Below are 20,363 nucleotides of genomic sequence, written 5' to 3'. Positions count from 1 at the left end.
GTCTAGATGGGTTTCCATATTGTTTATCAACATTGTAACTCCTTTGAAGATGATAGTTCGTCTGATAGTGACCTTGTAAGCCGAAAATCGGTTAACTAAATAAATTAATCCTGTAGAACAACACAATATTTTGCTCTCGTTTATTATAAAGATGTTTTAACAATAAGCGACGGAAGCATCAGTTAACTTCGTGGTTGATAATAGAACTCCTTTAAGCTGTCGTCACATGGAACGTATTAGCTAGGGTCAATGTGGCGGTCTGCGGGTATTAATACGTCACTTTCAGCTATTTCACATTTAGGGGCTATTTCGTCAAGCGAAACACAGAATAAGATCTAAGATATTTCGGCAGGCTGCCACGTAAAGCGGAACTAATATGAAGCAAACACGCTCCATAAGTAACAAGCAGAAAGCGAGATGCCATATTGTACGTGACGCATTCAGTACAAGCCAAATTCGATGTCTCGTATGTTACATACAGGGTGGTCAGTCTGAAGAATTTGTAAAAGTTGGCTCTGAGCACTATAGGACTTAACATCTCAGGTCATCAGTCCCCTAGAACTTAGACCTACTTAAACCTAACTAACCTAAGGACATCACACACATCCATGTCCGAGGCAGGATTCGAACGTGCGACCGTAGCGGTCGCGCGGTTCCAGACTGAAGCGCGTAGAACAGCTCGGCCACAAAGGCCGGCATTTGTATGAGTGTTGACGGACATGTTGTGGTGAAAAATAACTGTTAAGAAAAAAATTCGATGCCTTGCTACGTTTTCGATTTAGTGATCAATCAAGTTAGGCATTCAGGTCATCGCATGCGCAAACTCAAGCAGCCTGCCAGAGACAGGGTCGCCAAAAGCGTTTGGTTTCCTCGAACGGCAAAAACGTGGTTTTTGCTCATCTAGCTTAAATTTATCACTTCCGAAAAAGTCACATATTAAGTGGTAATAAGCACTTAAACGCGTGGTAACTCACAGATCTACAGATGTCTGTGTATACCGAATTTTGCGTGTCCAAATGTTTTAATTTACGTGCGCAGCGTCCTGATTGGCTAATTTCAATATTGTATAATTTTGAAACGACCGAACGTATCGATATTTTTCTTAACAATCATTTGTCACAATTACCTCACCTGCAGCACTTTTACAAGCTTTTCTGACCACCAAGCAAGCTGTTTCTATGCATCACGAAATTGAATATCTCGAGAAGAAATCGTTACTGGTACCATTTGTTGTAATATAATGACGCGGTACGTTATATTGGTAGTTACATAACTTTCGTATTTAGTTCTCTTCACACTACAACTCACGTATTATGAAAGTAAATCTTTTTGAATCACCGGTACATTTAAGAGCCATTAAAAACATGTCGTTCTTGTTAAGGTTTGTTATGATAGATTACGAACTAGTAACATTTCGGAAATAAAACCCTTCAGAAAATGTCATAAAGTACATGGTTCTTCATTGCAGACCGTCAGTATAGCGTAGTTAGCAGAGGCATCACGTTACGGAACTGAGTGTAGGATTCGTTTGCCACTATATTTTTTTCACCTTCCCATTTTACAGAAGGTTATGGGACTTTCTTGTGGAATTAATACAAATTATTTCCGCACTATTGGATGTTAAGCTAAATATAAGTGCACACTCTGTCAGGAGTGAGTTTCTGCGATTTCGTGAACTTCTATAAGCTGATGTGGTTACTTACTGGACGTATCTTTCTTCTTCGTCTGTGATGTATTCATGGGTACTGATGTTTTTATGTATGTTTACCATAGAAGGAAAAACAAGACTAGTATAGGGCTTTACGTGCGCCCGACTCCCTTAAGGGGGTAGACCAGGGTAAAAAATTTTTAGCCAAATTTTTGAAAGTGGCTTTACGTTTTCCTAAGAGAGTCTGTTTTTAAGATTCATTGATATAAAGTGTGCCATAAATTTTAAAATATGTTAGAAATGCGATTTACTGGATGGGGTATGACGCATCCGAGCGCTCTAATGCATCCGATGTAAAACTATAATAATTAGGGACGGAATAAGCGTCCTCTTCGTTTGCGATAGTATCACAGAGGGGATCAGTATCAACTAATATACTATTCTAAAAAATATTTCTCTTCGTGACATGATTTGTTTATGGTACACCATTTTAAAGCACATGCTTGTCTCACTTCTACTGAATTTATCATTTCATCTGTTTTAATTTTTTTGTGTAAGTAGATAGTAATGCGCGAGTTCTTGAAAATGACAAACAAAGGTATTTACAAGGATGAAAAGGTTACAAAAGTAATCCAAATTAGCAAAAAGACGCTTTGACTGGTAAGCAGAAGCCAGTTAACAGATACAATTTCATCAAACTGAGAGTGTTTCGTCATCGGCGAAAAGAAAATATCAACTTGCCAGATAAAGGTTTGTTCAATGTCGGTATTGAAAAACCCAAATTGAAACTGTAAACGCTTGCTTTTTCAAAATAACATTTTCTTTCAAGTTGGCGGGAGTTATAACATATGAATTATATACGCCATTATGTTATACATTTTTGTAACTTGTGAGTCGGGTTTTTTTCTACTGTAGTATGTAGGACTTTTGTGGCAGATTTTAATTTTTATTTTTGCTTCGTGGTTTAGTAACGACTTTTTCGTCGATAACATAGTCTTTTGTTTCAGTGCTGCCGTTTTCATAAAAATCTTTTTTTAAAATATCCCTTCATACATTGTTAAGCAATATTAACAGTTACAAAGCAGTTTTCGATATTGTGGTCTAGTTTACGAATTGTGGCATTCAGAGCTCCTACGAACCACCATCGCAACGTGATAAGGCCTTTCGTCGTTGTTGTGTAGTGTCCGATGGGTAAAAGTTTTTACTTTAAAAAAAATAGCGCCGGTTATATTTAAACTTTCCCCATTTCACACGTTATAACACGGAAACTAATTGCCGTATGACTACGATGCTTGGTAGTATTAATGTCCAGAGTATGGAGTGTATGACTTCCATGCGTCACAGCGCCACCGTTCAGTTCCAACTATGGCTACGAGGTGCCGTGTTCAGTCACCACGACGCATTGGATCACACAGCTGACCAGCCGCAGAGCACTTGTGGACGTGTCAGCATGAACTTGGGAGAAAAGAGCAGGCCATTATTGATGAAGCCCTGTTATCAAAACAACAGTACCGCACTTAGGGAATATCACCTGGTGAAAGGCTTACGGAAGGGTCCACTTTCTTCATCTGCTGTGCGGAGCTCGATGAAGTTCGAATCAAGTGGAAAACTGAGCGTCGCTCCTGGAAGAGGCTGATGACCAGTTGCACCACATATGGTTGATGATATCGCTGTTGCTATGGCAGGCAAAGCTCTGCGCACTTCCCGATCGTCAGGCAGTGTGTCTGCGGTGCCACGACAGTTGAACATTCCGTGGTCCACTGTACGGAAGGCACTTCGATCCATTCTCAAATGGTCCATGCATATAGTACAGCGGCTTGAATCACACGACCCACAACGACGGGTTGACTTCGCTCTCCAGTTTCTCGCAACGATTGAAGTCGACGAGAACTGGCCCCGGACCATCCTATGGGAAGAGGAAGCTCATTTTTCTCTGGTGGATGTAGAATTGCTGAGTGTGGGGATCTTCAACCCCCTCCCCCCCCCCTCCCATGTCACTGTGCATGAAGTTCTTCTGTATGGTTCATCATTGGCCCATTCTTTTTAGAACAGGTTGGCACTCATCGACCAAAGACGTACGGTGTGACTGACCAGCTTTACTGCGATATACTTCGCCATCATGTCATACTTGCTCTACAGGAGAGATACGCATTGAACTCAACAGTTTTGATGCAAGAGTGGGGCTCCGCTGCTCATCGCTCGTAAATTTCACGTGGCTTCTCCGAAACACATTTGGAAACGATCGAATCATCAGCGGATCGTTTGCAAATCCTTGGCCGGCACGATCACCTGATCTCGCTCCGTGTGATTGCTGACTGTGGGGCTACCTGAAAGGCAGGGTTTACCAAGGGAGCATTCACACATGTACTGATCTGAAGCGCAACGTATCAAAAGAGATAGACACCCAGCGCCTTCAGACTCTTCTGGACACTGATGAGTGCCATACTGAGCCCCTTTTGTACGAGCAATGGTACCGGTATGTAATGGTATGATGTACCTTAGCATTACGTTAGAACTGTTTCAATTGAATTTATTCTGCACTACCTTTCTACCCGATGTCTTTGTCATTTATGCTACCAAGTTTGGTACCCGTACGACAATTGGTTTCCGTGTGATAACGTGTTAAATAGGGAAAGTTTAATTATAATCATCTTAAGGATGTAAAACCTAAGTTTAAAGTCAGTTTGAGCTGTGCGTGTTCGTGCCATATCTCATTTGACATCCTGTTTTTCGGTACTAACCCTTCGTTATGTTAATTTCAATTTCTGATGTCACTGAGTTGCCGACTTGCGCGCCGTGAGCGGAAGGGGTGGCGCTTATCGATGTAAGCACTGGCGTATTATCATTGCTGACTGCAATTACTTCCCGCAATTACTTCTCTACGTAGTGTCGGAGTGTGTGGGGCTGTTCCCATCGCCATGAGGTCCGTGGCTCACCGACCGTGGACACGAAAGTTGAGTTTGGGTTTAATTTACCAGAAAGTCAGGACTGTTCCATTGCGCCTTTTGGTTCTCGTTCTTGGCTGTTGGGACATACCCGCGAGCAACAACGTGTGTATTCTAGTTGGTGGGTTGAAGTGCACCAGTGGAATTTTCTGCCTTGTGGACGTTAACGTTTCGGTTACCTGTCCTGGCCGCTGACGTGTCCTTTAATCACCGTGTTGTCGCTGTCCAGCACTGTGTGCAGTTCGACTGCTTAATGTATGCTTGGTAGTGGGCGTCCATGGCTTTTGGGTTTGCATTGAACTCCCGGTTGCATGCTGGTCGAGTGTGGCAAAAGTTACCTTGTCGGTGGGTTCGTTGACTCTCTGTTGGTTGGGTTGTCGTCGGATCGAGGATGGTTGGGCCGACTGCCTGTCTCACCTAAGTGATCGTTAGTATTTCAGCTGCTGGCAGACCCTCGAAACTTCTGAGCGCCGTTAGCTGCACTGCCTTTCTTACTTTCTGTTGCGTGTATTTGTATGGCTGATAGCCGATGGTTTTGAATTAAAGTTGAATTGTTTTAGTGGTGTTTTAAGTCATGGGCCTTCAGCCAAGTGAAAATTAAAGTTCCTTGCTTTTCTAGTGTTAGATTGTTTGGGCCTTCAGCCTGATTATAACATTGTTTAAAGATAAAGCCTTCGGTCTTCCGCCTACTAAAAATTATTTTAGTAGAGTTTTAGTCACGGGCTTTCAGCCGTTTTAAAATTAAAATTGCTTGCTTGTCTAGTGTTAGATTGTTTGGGGCCTTGAGCCTAATTTAAGATAAGGCTTTATTGTTTAAATTTAATTTTACATTGAGTCTTAAATCATGAGCCTTAGGCCGTCTTTAAATTAAGGTTGTTGCTTTTGAAGTGTTAGATTTTTGGGCCTTGAGCCAAATTATAGAACTTACTTGACGTGAAGCCTGCTGAGGCTGACGTGAGGCCTTCTAAACATTGTCTTTGGCGTCTGAATTTTGAGTTAATGGCTTTTAGCTGTTTATTTTTTTAAATTAAAGTGGTTGTGCCCTTAAGGCATAAGATAGTGTTGCGTACTCAGCCGATAACTAAGTTCAAGAATTTGTACTCTAACGTTTTGTCAAATAAATAAAGTTGTGTGTTCGAGTATAACTGACCGCCGCTGATTTTGTTCCCTTTCCACAATTCCGACTACCTGTCCTGTCCTGTGGGTTTAGCATGGCGTATCACAGTTTATGTAATATTTTTATTTTATTGAAAAACGCCATTTATATCTGCTCCAAAAATCGTGCGTAAAGCCGTCGGCACACGGACCGTGTTGTCGAATGTTAACGTTGAGCGTGCCAAGTTCAACGTGCTGCTCAACGCTCAGGAACGATGCGACTTGTGCATACGGTACGTGGGCCCCAGCATGGTATACGCGATCGCAACGCACTCCAGCGGCAGTTGAGGCATGTTTCTACTTCGAAAATCACACTGTTTACTCTAGGGGAGCGCGTAAAATTAACGCGTTAGTTCTATTAAAACGCACATTTTCCTCCATCGTCAATGAAAAGGGAAGTACCATGTCCAATCAATGAGGACACAGGCTTATAGAAGTTACATTACAAACAGTGCGGTACAAATTCGGAATACTTCTCCGCAATAAGATAAACATTATTTCACCTTTCCCACATTTTAGTAAAACCCCAAGTTCAGTCTTACTTGATCACTGTTCCAACCCAGTAGCAGAATCTTTGCAACATGTGAATTACGAAGCGTAAAAGAAAAAGGCACAAAATATCTTTATACAACTAGCGCGAGCTGTCCTTTAGATTAAGCCAATTGAACAAAATCACCCCTCAAGAGAAGCTGAACTTATATTTACATAATATCAAATATTAAAGTATATACTTACATTAAACTAATAATATAGTATCGGAACCTAATAAAAACGCGAATGTTAGGGAAAAAAATTGGAAGTGTTAAGTTGCCCTCTGGACAATGACGCTACGCTTTGCGCTAAACCAACCCCAGGCATCTAATGATATTATGTTCACCGTTGAAGAAAACCTTAATCGCTGATATGTTACTACTTGAAATTTAATTTTAACAAATTGTACCAAGAACAATACGTTTTCGTGGATCTTCAGTGTGTCGCTGCCTGCAAATAGCCTACTCTGATAATACTCAAGTTACAATAATTCTTTTTCCACGAATATGATGTTTCTCATTATCTTATTGGAACGAATCACACAGTTAACAACGGGTTTTCCAGCGACTCTCAATTTACTGGTGGTCAAAAATGGGATATATACTTATAGGCTTGAAATGAATGCCAATATGGCGCCTCACAACTCTGTACTGGATTGAGACGGCGTGCGTGTGGCGTAGGTGGTGGTGTGCCATGTCATTGGTCTACGCTCCGACGCACGCTCAGAATATCTGACATGCCAGATACTGCTCTGCACGTTCGGAAAGCCTCCTGAACGTGCTATTCCACGCTATTACGTCAGAAACTCGGCACGCTCAACGTTCGGATGCACGGTCCGTGTGCCGACGGCTTAAGCTTGGTCTACCCCCCTTAATCTCTCGTAGTAGTTTCGAACAGCCATTGGCTGTCGGGTATAAGAGGAAGAATGTAGCGGGTTTTTGGAACGTTGCAGACGCCGCCAGCCGCGGCGTACCTGGAAGAGCATCCTGCGCCGGACCTGGGCGGCGCGCATGGCCCGGAAGAGCAGCACGTTGAGGACGACGAGCGAGACGCAGGGCAGCATGTGTACGAAGACGACGCGGAACATGTAGTAGGAGACGAAGTAGACGTCGGGCGTGACGGCCTCGACGAGCGGCGACAGCGTGGGCACGCACACGGGCACGGCGGGCTGGCCGCGCCACGGCACCTCGCACGGCTCGTACACGGTGTCGACGAAGCGCGTCGACTGGTGCAGCGCGGCGCAGCCCGCGATCCAGCCCACCGCCTTCAGCACGCGCGGCATCGTGCACCAGGTGCGCGCCACCGGCGCGTGGCACACGTACACGTACCGCTGCACCGCCAGCGCCAGCGTCAGCCAGATGCTCGCCGTGTGGAACAGCGCCGGGACCACCTGCCGCCACCAGACCCGACACCGTATTCCACTGCTCTCTGCAAATCGCCTTAAAATCTTAAGCACGTCATCTTCCAGTCCATATGTGGCATAACAGCAAACCAGTGCTTAACACTATTGCTTAAAAACACTCTTGGTTGCCATTTTCTTTTTTTTTATTTTTCAACGACGCGTTTCGCCTTATTTAGGCATCTTCAGGTTATCTTAATATGGTATTTCTTAAGAATCCTTTAGTCAGTGTAGCCAAAGGGCATCGTCGAATATATCAGGGCAACATCGCCTTCCTTAAACTCGAAACTAAAATTGCCACCAACAGTGTTTTTAACCAATACGTCATTTCATGCTCGTAACATGGCTTAATTTTCCTCAGGAAATTCGGCAATTAAAACAAGTAAATGAAATAAAAGTAATTTGAAAGCCCTCTAAAACGCTCCATTTCAGCCACGTGAGGTGTATGACGTAATTAACTAGCATGCTGCTCCTACTGTCGCGGAGCTCATTCACAGTGATACCTTGGTTTCGAATTTGCGATTCGGAAAAGGGTTGCAAATGGTATGTGGTACCATATTCCACAAATACATCTATACGTCTTACTACCAGATCTTCCTCGAGAATTTGAATCCACGATAATGGTGGAAGCTGACGAAATGAATTAAAGTTGTGCCACGGCCGCGACTAGAAGCAAGGAGACCGGGTTCAAGTCCTGGCTGTGCCACAAACTTTATTTCGTTTCTGCAGCTTCCAGCAACATCAGCGTTCCCAAACATGAAACGATGCATAACATGAAGTTGCAACTCGATCGTAGAGATACAAATGAGGTAACGGTCACTACTTGTGTTTATTTCTGTGGAAATCATTATGATGTAAGTACTCTATACGAAAATTTAATTGTATTAGGTTACTATTAATTACTATACTCTGGAACTCCAGAGGTGTGGAGAATTATTGCGTACAGGTTAGTGTGCTTCTGTTTACATTTTCCAAGTAGCACTTCACCATATCACACACTAATGATTTATGTCTGATTGAAGTTATATACAGGGCATTTCGCAATACTTCAAACCTTTCGTTTTCTTACAACTTCGTAGTAATTTCCAAGTACGTAAGATCGACAAAAAAAAATATTCTCTTAATGACGTGCTTTTAGGTATAATTTGCAGGAGTTGTTTGTTACTGAATGAGTGGGCAACCTATGCTACGAAAACCGAGCAGTCTAGTTCCAAATCTCTCAACACATACAATAAGTGCAGGAAACTGGAGTACCACTAGCACGATTTAGCCTGACAAGTTTATTTGTAAACAAACAGCACGAGAAATAACATGCATATATTCTCAAGACTATTTAAATCGTTCTATGCCGGCCGGAGTAGCCGAGCGGTTCTAGGCGCTACAGTCTGGAACTGCGCGACGGCTATGGTCGCAGGTTCGAATCCTGCCACGGGCATGGATGTGTGTGATGTCCTTAGGTTACTTAGGTTTAAGTAGTTCTAAGATGTAGGGGACAAATGACCTCAGAAGTTAAGTCCCATAGTGCTCAGAGCCATTTTAACCATTTTTGAAATACTACACGGTTTTATTCGAGTACTACAGCCTCTAAACGGAACATTTTATACAAGACAGGAGAAACGCTGAAAGAAACTAACACAGATACAGAGATATCGACAAAAACATAACGAGGGAGAACAGAGGAGGTTGGAGAATGGTAAGCACGAGACTGAACGAGGAATCCATCTTCGGCCATTGAGAGAAGACAGCAGAGGTGCAGATCTCGTAGTCTACAAATTTAAGAACAAATTTTAACAGAATGCTTTTTGTATTAACATATGACAGCTTCAGTTAGCGTACCAGCTGTTCTGTCCTCTATTTTAGGAGCTTTTAATTGTGGCCATTGTTGTAAGATTCTGTCTAATGTCTAAATAAGATATAATGAAGAACTTTTGGTTTGTTTTCACGGTGTCGGATATATCCAAGCTTGTTATAGCGCTCAGCTAGTAAATTCCCCGTTACATTCTTTTAGCTATTTGATACGTTCGTACCAATGTTGCGGGTAAGTTAGCGCGGCGGTGCTTTGACTTGAAGCTTCCTCGGACCGCCGCAAAAGGTCACCTCTTCCGACTGTGCTGCTTTTGAAGACATTGCGCAAACGTGGTACGACGGAAAGGGTGTGAACAGTACATTAGCCTCCGGTAACACGAGGAAATGGTGCCGTAGTTCTAGTATCAGAACTGTCTAAAAGATTTCACTTACATAATGCATCAACCTTTTCATGACTGGATGCAAGATTGTATTATTTGTAATAATTCGTTGATGACGAGATATAATTCTGAAGTCTGCTGACAGCCGCGAGCATGCAAAAATTTCCAGGGGCAGCGGCAAGTGCTAACTTGAGAAGGTAGTCGTTTCTTGTATTTGGAGGCACATATAACGTTGTCGTTTCCTTCTTGACATTTCCATTGTTGGTTTGTAGCGTGTACATGCTGATACTAGTATCATCATAAAACGGAAGTAGATTGTGGGCCCCCGTCTGTTGTGCTATTTAGCTGGCCAAATGTACCAATGAACACCAATCTTGATAGGGGGGTCGAGGGAACTCGGCTACCTCACCATTTGTGTGTTCCTTTATTTGAAATCTGAAGAGGGTGCCGGCGGTAAGGCGTACGTGTTTGAAGATTTAAATTTGCCTGAAACTATTGCAATGCCTGAGGGTATCTTGCCGTAAATGACTTTTGTGTTGAGCTACCTGAGCGGACACAAAGTTTGTAAGTGTGTGTCTTGGCCACAAGGTCTTGTATTTAACTATGTGCCCCAACATTAATTTTCGTAAATGCATTTATGTTGTTAAAATATGGTACAGATGAAAATTAACTCCTCCTCTAAAATGTAATGTTAGTTTTTCGGATGTTATGCTGTAATAGTAACATTTCTTTTCTCTGTTTTAGAGCTCTAAACTTTGATTGACCTGCTGTGGCTTTGAATCCACTGGGACGGTCTGGTGAGATCTGTTGCACAAAGTTTTCAAAATGAGGCCTTAATATCCGTTGTCCACTTTTGGTAGGCGATTTTGGTATAAATTACGAGTTGTAATTCAGTCCGTGTTACTGAGATTCTGTTTGTACACCATTTTCGCTCTGACTGTTGGCACCTGTAAACTATTTTGTTAACAACGGGTTCTGATAAGATTATTGGTGCTTTTAAATAATTTTGATGTTATATTCTTGAATCATTTCGGCTTTATATTTTTAGAGTGTAAGTGATTCTTTAATCAGAGGCGGTTTGAATATTTGCTTCAGCAACTATATTTACCCAAATTATTATCAACCAGATGAAATTTTTTCCTTAAACTGTTTCAGGCACTTAGTGCCCTTCTTCAGAAGAATGTAACTACTACTTTAACTGTGAATGTCAACAATACGATTAATGCAGTTGGACTTGCTGTTTGGCTTGTTTATACTACTTTTGAAAAGGCGCTATGAACTGCATGATCACAGTCATTAGATGCGTGCGCCTTGTTATTGACACTGGCCCTTCTGAAGAAGGACAATAAGTGCCTGAAATGGGTAAATAAAATAAAATTTCTTTTGTGCATCTGGTTGATGATTATTTCGGGATATTTATTGGGTGCTACACAACCAGCTCTTTTCATTATCAACTTAATCCGTTTCATATCTCTAGTATTTGTGTATTGTAGACAGTTTAATAATCATTTTGAAGCCTGCCGTCGTTGTGGCCAAGTCTGAAACCGCGCGACCGCTACGGTCGCGAGTTAGAATCCTGCCTCTAGCGTCGATGTGTGTGATGTCCTTAGGTTAGTTAGGTTTAAGTAGTTCTAAGTTCTATGGAACTGATGACCTCAGATGTTAAGTCCCATAGTGCTCAGAGCAATTTGAACCTTCTTTTTTTCTCAGTCTGAACTCACTGATGAAGTGTGCTCTCGTTACCAGCGTTTATCTTATGAAAATTGTATGTGTTAAACGAATTTGTGAAATATTTCTACTGAGCTCACTAGCTTACCACTCACCGATCCCTGCGTTCTTAAAAACTTCAGTGTTAGCCGTTTGCGTCATTTATCGGCGGGCGGGGCCAGGTAGTGAGCAAGTGGTGGTTTGGGTAACTATTGTCTTGCTTAGCCTGCAGAGCATATGGCGATGTGAGCGAGAAAGACGTTAGGGCTGACTCATTTAAGAAAAAAACCATTCGCAATACGAAATAAAGATTCTAATAAATCTGAGGACGGCAGCGTCAATGAGTTATAACAGCACTAGCAGAAAGCACCAACTCCTCCAGTAAACATCACCGTAGGGACAGTTGGGACAGTAAGTGGTGCAAGTTGCTGTTGTAGGAAGTTGCTTTCCGATGTGCAGTAAAATGCTAATCTCAGGACTCACACCCACACCTAAACTCCGTATTTCATCAACCATCAGTCTACAACGTGTACTTGTATATCAGGTATATTCCGTACAGGGGAGACATTTTCTTGAAAGTCGCTTGCCCCGAATCGGAGCATAAATACGATATTAGTGTGCCTGTGTTAAGCCGAATCACGATGTAATGTTACTTCGGACATGCATGCGTGCATGCATGCATAAGTGAAGGTACATTATATAGTAATTCGGAATAACACAGGCACACAAATATCGTATTCAGACTTAACATATTGAAAATTCTAAAAAATATTTGTAGTTATTGTTCATGAGACCCAGAAAATATTAGATACAGGATCCCAGGTAGACGCCATTTTCTTGCCTTCCGGAAGGCGTTCGATACAGTTCCGCACTGTCGCCTATAAAGTAAGAGCCTACGGAATATCAGACCAGCTGTGTGGCTAGATGAAAGAGTTTTTAGCAAACAGAACACAGCATGTTGTTCTCAATGGAGAGACGCCTACAGACGTTAAAGTAACCTCTGGCGTGCCACAGGGGAGTGTTATAGGACCACTGCCTCTCACAATATATATAAATGACCTAGTAGATAGTGTCGGAAGTTCCATGCGGCTTTTCGCGGATGATGCTGTAGTGGTTCAAATGGCTCTGCCACTATGGGACTTAACTACTAAGGTCATCAGTCCCCTAGATCTTAGAACTACTTACACCTAACTAACCAAAGGACATCACACACATCCATGCCCGCTGCAGGATACGAACCTGCGACCGTAGCGGTCGCGCGGTTCCAGACAGTAGCGCCTTTAACCGCTTGGCCACCCCGGCCGGCGCTCGTAGTATACAGACAAGTTGCAGCATTAGAAAATTGCAGCGAAATGCAGGAAGATCTGCAGCGGATAGGCTCTTGATGCAGGGAATGACAACTGACTCTTAACATAGACAAATGTAATGTATTGCGAATACATAGAAAGAAGGATCCCTTATTGTATGATTATATGATAGCGGAACAAACACTGGTAGTAGTTACTTCTGTAAAATATCTGGGAGTAAGCGTACGGAACGATTTGAAGTGGAATGATCATATAAAATTAATTATTGATAAGGTGGGTGCCAGGCTGAGATTCATTGGGAGAGTCCTTAGAAAATGTAGTCCATCAACAAAGGAGGTGGCTTACAAGACACTCGTTCGACCTATACTTGAGTGTTGCTCGTCACTGTGGGATCCGTACCAGGTCGGGTTGACAGAGGAGATAGAGAAGATCCAAAGAAGAACGGCGCGTTGCGTCACAGAGTTTTTTGGTAACCGTGATAGCGTTACGGATATGCTTAGCAAACTCAAGTGGTAGACTCTGCAAGAGGGACGCTTTGCATCGCGGTGTTGCTTGCTATCCAGGTTTCGAGAGGGTGCGTATCTTGATGAGATATCGATATATTGCTTCCCTCTACTTATACCTCCCGAGGAGATCACGAATGTAAAATTAGAGAGAATCGAGCGAGCACGGAGGCTTTCCGGCAGTCGTTCTTCCCGCGAACCATACGCGTCAGGATCAGGAAAGGGAGGTAATGACAGTGGCACGTAAAGTGCACTCCGCCACGCACATTTGGGTGGCTTGCGGAGTGTAAATGTAGATGTAGATGTACACGTAGATTTCAAAAACGGGCTGAAGTGTTTGCAGATTCCATATAGCATGGTGTTTCAAAAGTTTTATTCTTTAGCTGTCGGTCGACTAAGTAGGGTAATTGGCGAAGATATGAAGGGTTACTGGGTCGCTAGGTGGACTTCGGAAGAAAATTTAGGAACTCGTAGGCGAAAGGAACTCACTGAACAGCATTTTTACGTGTGCAGCCCATGAAAGTGTCATCAGAGCATTGTGCTGGCAATTTACGTTTAGCAATGTTGGCGCATTCAGAGGCAGAAGCATGAGGGAACGTCAGACATTGTAGCTGTGTCCGCTGATCCAGACAGAAGCGTTGCTTGCTTCAGAGTACATAGTTTCACTGTGGCAAGGTGGGTCACAAGGAATGTGAGGAGCCACAGGAACAGCATCTGAGAAATGGACGCTACCGAGCGTTGGCGGGATCATTAGTCGCATTTCGCCACCGAACGGCTGCCGTAGGGTGCGTACCGTTGATAGAGTGCATCTTCGTGTTGTCTGTAGCGCCCTCGGTTCGGAACGGGATTGTGTTTTGGTCGATTACTGCAGTAATATTGATTACCGCTACTATTGTAGATACCGCCAGGTAGGGAATTTTTCTACTTTGCATGCCTTTCGCAAGAACTGCCTTTCTGTTTCAGGTAATTTATTAATTGTTGCAGGGCAGGCTCCGTTTAAAAAAAGAACTGGGGGACTTCGCGTAGTCTTGAAAATTTATTACTGCAGAAGGGCTTACTGGAAAGGAATTCTCCGGCTGTAATTTTTCTCATGCTACCGAGTGTGCTCTGGATTATACGGTTACAGGTGTGTTCTTTAAGTTGAATGCCGAAAGAAATACCGATTCTGAAAACCGTCGAGATTGCTGGTGTAATTGGTGTTCTGGCTGGTGATACTAAATTCAGAGTAGGTCACACAGCCGAAACGTAGGCGGCGAGGTTATTGTAGCTGCTAGATGAATTTCGTGAAGTCTTAATGTACAGATTACGTGCTAACAAAGAGAATCAATGTCAAATTCAACTTACTGATCTCAACATTTGCTTTTACTCAGCTTCAATATTTTTGGTGCGAAACCGAAATATTGTAAGGTGTAATCCGGGCGCTGATTACCATACCTTATATCATAAGGTGATTTTGGAATCTATTCCACCTCCTCACCCACAGAACTACTTCAAGAGTTTTGCAGGGCGAGTGTTTTTAATGTTCTGGATCTTAACCAAGCCTGTTACCACTTACACCTCACCGAAGATTCAAAGCCTTTGTCAGCGTTCTCCACTGACTACCAAATTTTTCAGTTTCACTTTAATCCTTGTGCTGTCTCCACAGGGACTGCGTTTTTGTCTCCCCTGTTACATTCTGTGATGGGAGACGTAAAGTTTTAGTGCACCTGCTATTACTTAGAAGACGTGGTCATTTATAGTACGAATTGTTGATCATTTAGAGCATTTTAGGCAAGTGTTCGGGAATCTGAGAGAGGCAGGCTCGACCGTTAACCCATCGAAAGTGGTTGGCTCTGCCCACTATAGGACTCAACATCTGAGGTCATCAGTCCCCTAGAACTACTTCAACCTAACTAATCTAAGGACATCACACACATCCATGCCCGAGGCAAATGCGAACCTACGACCGAGCGGTCTCGTGGTTCCAGACTGTGATGGGAGACGTAAAGTTTTAGTGCACCTGCTATTACTTAGAAGACGTGGTCATTTATAGTACGAATTGTTGATCATTTAGAGCATTTTAGGCAAGTGTTCGGGAATCTGAGAGAGGCAGGCTCGACCGTTAACCCATCGAAAGTGGTTGGCTCTGCCCACTATAGGACTCAACATCTGAGGTCATCAGTCCCCTAGAACTACTTCAACCTAACTAATCTAAGGACATCACACACATCCATGCCCGAGGCAAATGCGAACCTACGACCGAGCGGTCTCGTGGTTCCAGACTAGCTCCTAGAACCGCTCGGCAACTCCGGCCGGCCCCATCGAAAGTAAATGTGGCCTGCAGGACGTATCGTTTTTGGGGCATACAGCCAGCGGATTTAGTGCGGGTCAGGCCCTTATCCGAGTTATTTACAATCTCCCGTCACCAACGAACAACAGGGGAGTTGCTCAGTTTATAAGCATGTTGAATTATTTTAGAGACGTTATCCACATTTTTGCATAACTTTTGGCTCCGCTTAATCAGCTCATCAGTATAAGAGAGATTCTCAGTAGGGAAACTTCGACGCCTTGAAATATCCTTTCAGCAGTGCTCCAGTCCTGGATACTCCAGATTTCAATATACTGTTTACTGTGCAGGCGTACATGCCCAATTCCGGCCTTACCGCCGTTGTGTTGCAAGAACATGATGGAGAGCGGTAGCCTCTATCTTCTGTATCAAGAGCCTCGTCAGCTGCTGAAATAAGTTCTTCTGTTTACAATCTGGAAGCTTTGGCTGACCTTTCTGCCCTAGGCAGGTTAAAGCTCTACCTGGAGCATAACGCGTTTACCTTAGAAAATGATAGCAAACACTGAGTTGGATTTATGACAGACCCCGTAAGATTGGAATAATTAGCCGCGCGGGGTAGCCGTTTGGTCTATGGCGCCTTGTCACAGTTCCCGCGACTCCCCTCCGTCTTGAGTCCTCGCTCGGGCATGTTTTTTTTTTTTTTTTTGTTGTGTGTGTGTGTGTGTGTGTGTGTGTGTGTGTGTGTGTGTGTATGTATGTATGTATGTGTGTGTGTGTGTGTGTGTGTGTGTGTGTGCGTGTGTGTTGTCCTTAGCGTAGGTTAGCTAGGGACCGATGACCTCAGCAGTTTGGTCCCATAGGAACGTACGATAAATTTCCAAAATTTTCACTGGAAGAATTACGCAATGGGCGGTTTCAATATCGGCCTTCTGATTTGCAGGAGCATTTATCAGGGGGCAGAAAACCAAGTCGTGGATGCCTTAGTCACATATTTCACACGAACATGCCGGAATCTGCCGAAAAGTAAAGGCGCCGGTTTCAGTAGCAGTTCTTTCTGATAGTCCTTCACTGTTTGTTCATCTTACAGAGAGACGGCAATGTGCAAGTAAGTTGTGAAATTCAGGAGAGGCTAGAGGTGGATGAAACAATGGAAGACAAAGATTGCTCCTTGCAGTCGGGGATGCTATGTTACATTACTCGTTACTATAGGAAACTCAAGATCTGTAATCCTAAAAGCTTAGTTATTTTCACCGCTCGTTATGTGGGACGGGAGAGGGGGTCGGAGGGGAGCGGCACCTGGGGCTTTTTGTAACAGGGATGAAAACTAAAGAACAACTGTCTTGTAAAAGCATCCACTGAGATATTAAGAGATTAATAAGAGAATATCAAGAACGCAAGTCAATCAGGGAACTTCTGCATATGCAACACCTTTTTATTGATTATCTGGGGCACACCCAAGCACCAAATGTGGTAATTTTTTGTGGTGTTGATATCTTTACAAGGTTTGAGTGAATGGTGCATAGTAGAGGAATGATGACTACCGTTAGTAACCAGCGTTTAAGAGTTTTATTTGTAATTTTGGACCCCTTAGAGTGTTAGTACGTGACAATGCTCCCACGTTTACGACACGTAAATTCAGACTCTCTTGTTTCTGATCGTGTCATTTCTCACGTGACAAATGAGTTCTATAACCTTAGCTGTCTTTTGTAGAATGCGTTAACAGGAATTTGAAATCTGCGTAAGCGAATTATCGTTCTTGGTCTTAGAAACATTAGGGTCGTTTCCCGAATGGGCTTAACCGTGTTCCCTCTTAATTAGCTGCTGAGTAATTTGAGGTCGTTGAATTTTCTATTGCTTGCGCCTGCAAAGGATCAGGATATCAGGTATAAATGGGAGGCGGCAAAAGACAACATTTCTCTTGCACATCACAGATAGGCTAATACGTACAATGGAGAGAGATGCGCTTCTTCCAGCCAGTACCTACGGGAAGGGTATCTGCGGGGCAATATAGAGGGCTCAGGATATCAAGGGGGAAACGTTGACGCAGTTTCTCGGCCCGTCAGAGTTTTGTTCCGAGTCATCTTCGCCTTCCTAAACCTTAAAACGCGTAAGAAACCTAACCTTTCTTCAGTCAGCTGAAACCAGACAGTGTCGAAGCAGATGCTGATACACAGTAAATAAACGAAACTGGGCTGTTCACCCCAGATTATAGCTTAACGGAGGGGGGTGGGGGTGGGGAGAGGAGGCGATGACTGACACTTTCGTCTCGATACTGTGGGTAATCTAGCGACTGTACTTTGATCTGGAGCTCCTTTGGCACGCCGCGAGTAGACGCCTCTAAGACACGTTCCACTTTTGAAGTCGGTGCGCAAGCGTCGTGCGAGGGTAGGCGGCCCAAGCATTATGTTGGACTGGGAGAGCGAAAGTCTGCTAGTAGATGCGAGTACGTGAGCTTTGCCCACGGCAGTGGCAAGTGCTAATTTGGAAATGTGATCTGCTTTCGCATTTAGAGGTGGCCGTGTCTAATGTGTGGCACATATAAAGATCATCGTCGACTCCTTCGTGGCATTACCGTTGGAGTGCTTCCCTGCTGAATTCCACCACAAAAGTATTTCACTGAAATGTACCTGATACAGGACTATTTCGGAGCTTGTTTTCGTAATTCAGCAGATGTTAAACGTGAGCTTCCGTCTGTTGTGCTACTTAGTTTACCCAAAAAGACAAGTGAAGCTACTAGTGATGTGCACCAGTCTCGGTAGTGCTCGTGGGAACTCGTCTGCCCCATCATTTGTGTGTTCTTTTATTTCATTGCAAAGGGTGTGGCCTGCAGTTCCTTGTGCGTGTTTTGGCGACTTCAATGTGTCTGTAACTACTGCATAGGTTGGACTGTATCTTGGTGTAAACCCTTTTGTGTAAAGCTGCATGAACTGGCATTCAGTTTAAATGTGTGGGTCTCGCCCATAGAGGCCATGTGCTTAACTATGGAATGCAACCCTGAGTTTCATAAATGCATTTATGTCTTCGAAATGTAGCAAAGGTCAAAACTTACCCATCTTATCCATTTTATGTAATTCTTTTTAGATGTTTTCTACGGTGGTATGTTGCTTTTTCTTAGAGCAGTAGAAAAAAAGTGTGTGAATTTCTAAAGGACCAAACTACTGAGGTCATCGGACCCTAGATTTACACACTACATAACCTAACTTATGATAAGAACAACACGCACACACACATGCCCGAGGGAGGACTCGAACCTCCGGCGGGAAGGTCTGCGCAGCCAGTGACATCGTGCCTCTAACTGCGCGGCCTCTCCGCGCGGCAGAGAAGTAGAACATAATTGTCCTAATCTACCCTTAAATCTGCTCGAACGGCCTACTGGAAACTCCGCCGAATATAAATATGATTAGAGCAGTTTCTGAAAGATGTTTCCAGGGTAAGGACGTGATGTCCGTCCTACGTTTTGGCCGGCGATTCTGGTATAAATTACGAGTTGTAATTCGAGCCGCTTAATTGCAATGCGGTCTGTACTAGTTTTGTTACGGTTATTGGCGCCTGTAAATTGTTTTGTTAAATGAGACTTCTGATTCAATTACTGGGGATTTTAAATGCCTTAATTAATGAGGCTTAATTTCTTGTGTTAAGTTGATGCTTTAATTACTGGTAATATCTTTTCATTGGCACATTAAGCCATAGAGATTAATAATAATTTACAAGTGTAGAATTGAGTAACTAAATGTACTCAGGTTAATAACATGTGACCTACGTAGGTTGGTTGTGATAAACGAAATTTGTGATGTTTTTCAAATGGGAGCGGGCTCACTCGCTTTCTACCCCCGGATCCTCCAGTCTTTAGCCATTTCATTACCGTGTAATTGTAGTAGCGTATGCACATTTTATTAAACGATGTTAGAGAATGACTGAGTTTTGTGTATTTTGTTCTTCCATGGAAACATCTTAGTCCTTGTGCGTGAGAATGAAGGAGAGTGGATTAAACTTATACTTCAAATTTTACAAATTTTTTGCTAACACTTTTGGGGTACAGCAATTTTGTAGGCTACATAAAATCAGTGAAAAAACAGTCTAGATCTCTAGGGTTATTGACCGGTTTCGGTCTAGTCTTAGGCATTCTTCAGAACAGCACCATCATCTGAAGTCTACGATGTGTAGAATAGCCAACTGACTCAGTTTCAGCGACTGAGGTCTACTGACTGTTCTAGACATCGTTAACTTCAACTGATGCTGCTGTTCTGAAGGTGGCCTAAGATTAGGCCGAAACTGGTCATTTTACTAGAATAACCGTAGCTATCTAGACTGCTCTTTCAGTGATTTTATATACTTCCATTGTACCCTCAGGTACATACTTTTGAACATATTTACATTTGACGGCGAAGCGCTATGTTCACTCACTCGTCGGAAACCTAGCGGGACTCATCTGAATAGCTGAGACCAAATGGGAGATTAATGAACGAACGCATGGCCTGCAGTGTGTGGCATGTGGGAGATACTTCTGGATGAGAGCCGCGCTCGGATGGCAGAGGCGATTGGGGCAGACGTTGTAGGGAAGTGGAGCATCAGGTTTCGAGTCCTGGTGCGCCACTAATTTCCACATGTCGCCTTTGCTCTCATTGCAATGCTCATATGCAGTGAAGATCGGAAAATTTCTCTGTCACTTCTCATCATTTTTGGCCACAGTTGTCTCCGCCTAGTTTAGTAATGGCG

General features: G+C 43.3%; 1 protein-coding gene across 3 annotated transcripts in view; it reads right to left on the bottom strand.

Moving 5' to 3' along the window:
- The window catches only part of LOC126272493 (sex peptide receptor), a 3,488,090-nt gene that overhangs the window by 28,599 nt on the left and 3,439,128 nt on the right, over positions 1 to 20,363 (bottom strand). For all 3 annotated transcript variants that reach the window (XM_049975380.1, XM_049975382.1, XM_049975381.1), the window contains one exon: positions 7,253 to 7,669. In XM_049975380.1, coding sequence (XP_049831337.1) covers positions 7,253 to 7,669 — 417 coding nt within the window. The remainder of the gene's footprint in view (positions 1 to 7,252; positions 7,670 to 20,363) is intronic.

This window comes from Schistocerca gregaria, chromosome 5 (genome assembly GCF_023897955.1).
Source record: "Schistocerca gregaria isolate iqSchGreg1 chromosome 5, iqSchGreg1.2, whole genome shotgun sequence".
Taxonomy (NCBI): Eukaryota; Metazoa; Arthropoda; class Insecta; order Orthoptera; family Acrididae; genus Schistocerca; species Schistocerca gregaria.
This window is presented reverse-complemented; position numbering and strand designations above follow the sequence as displayed.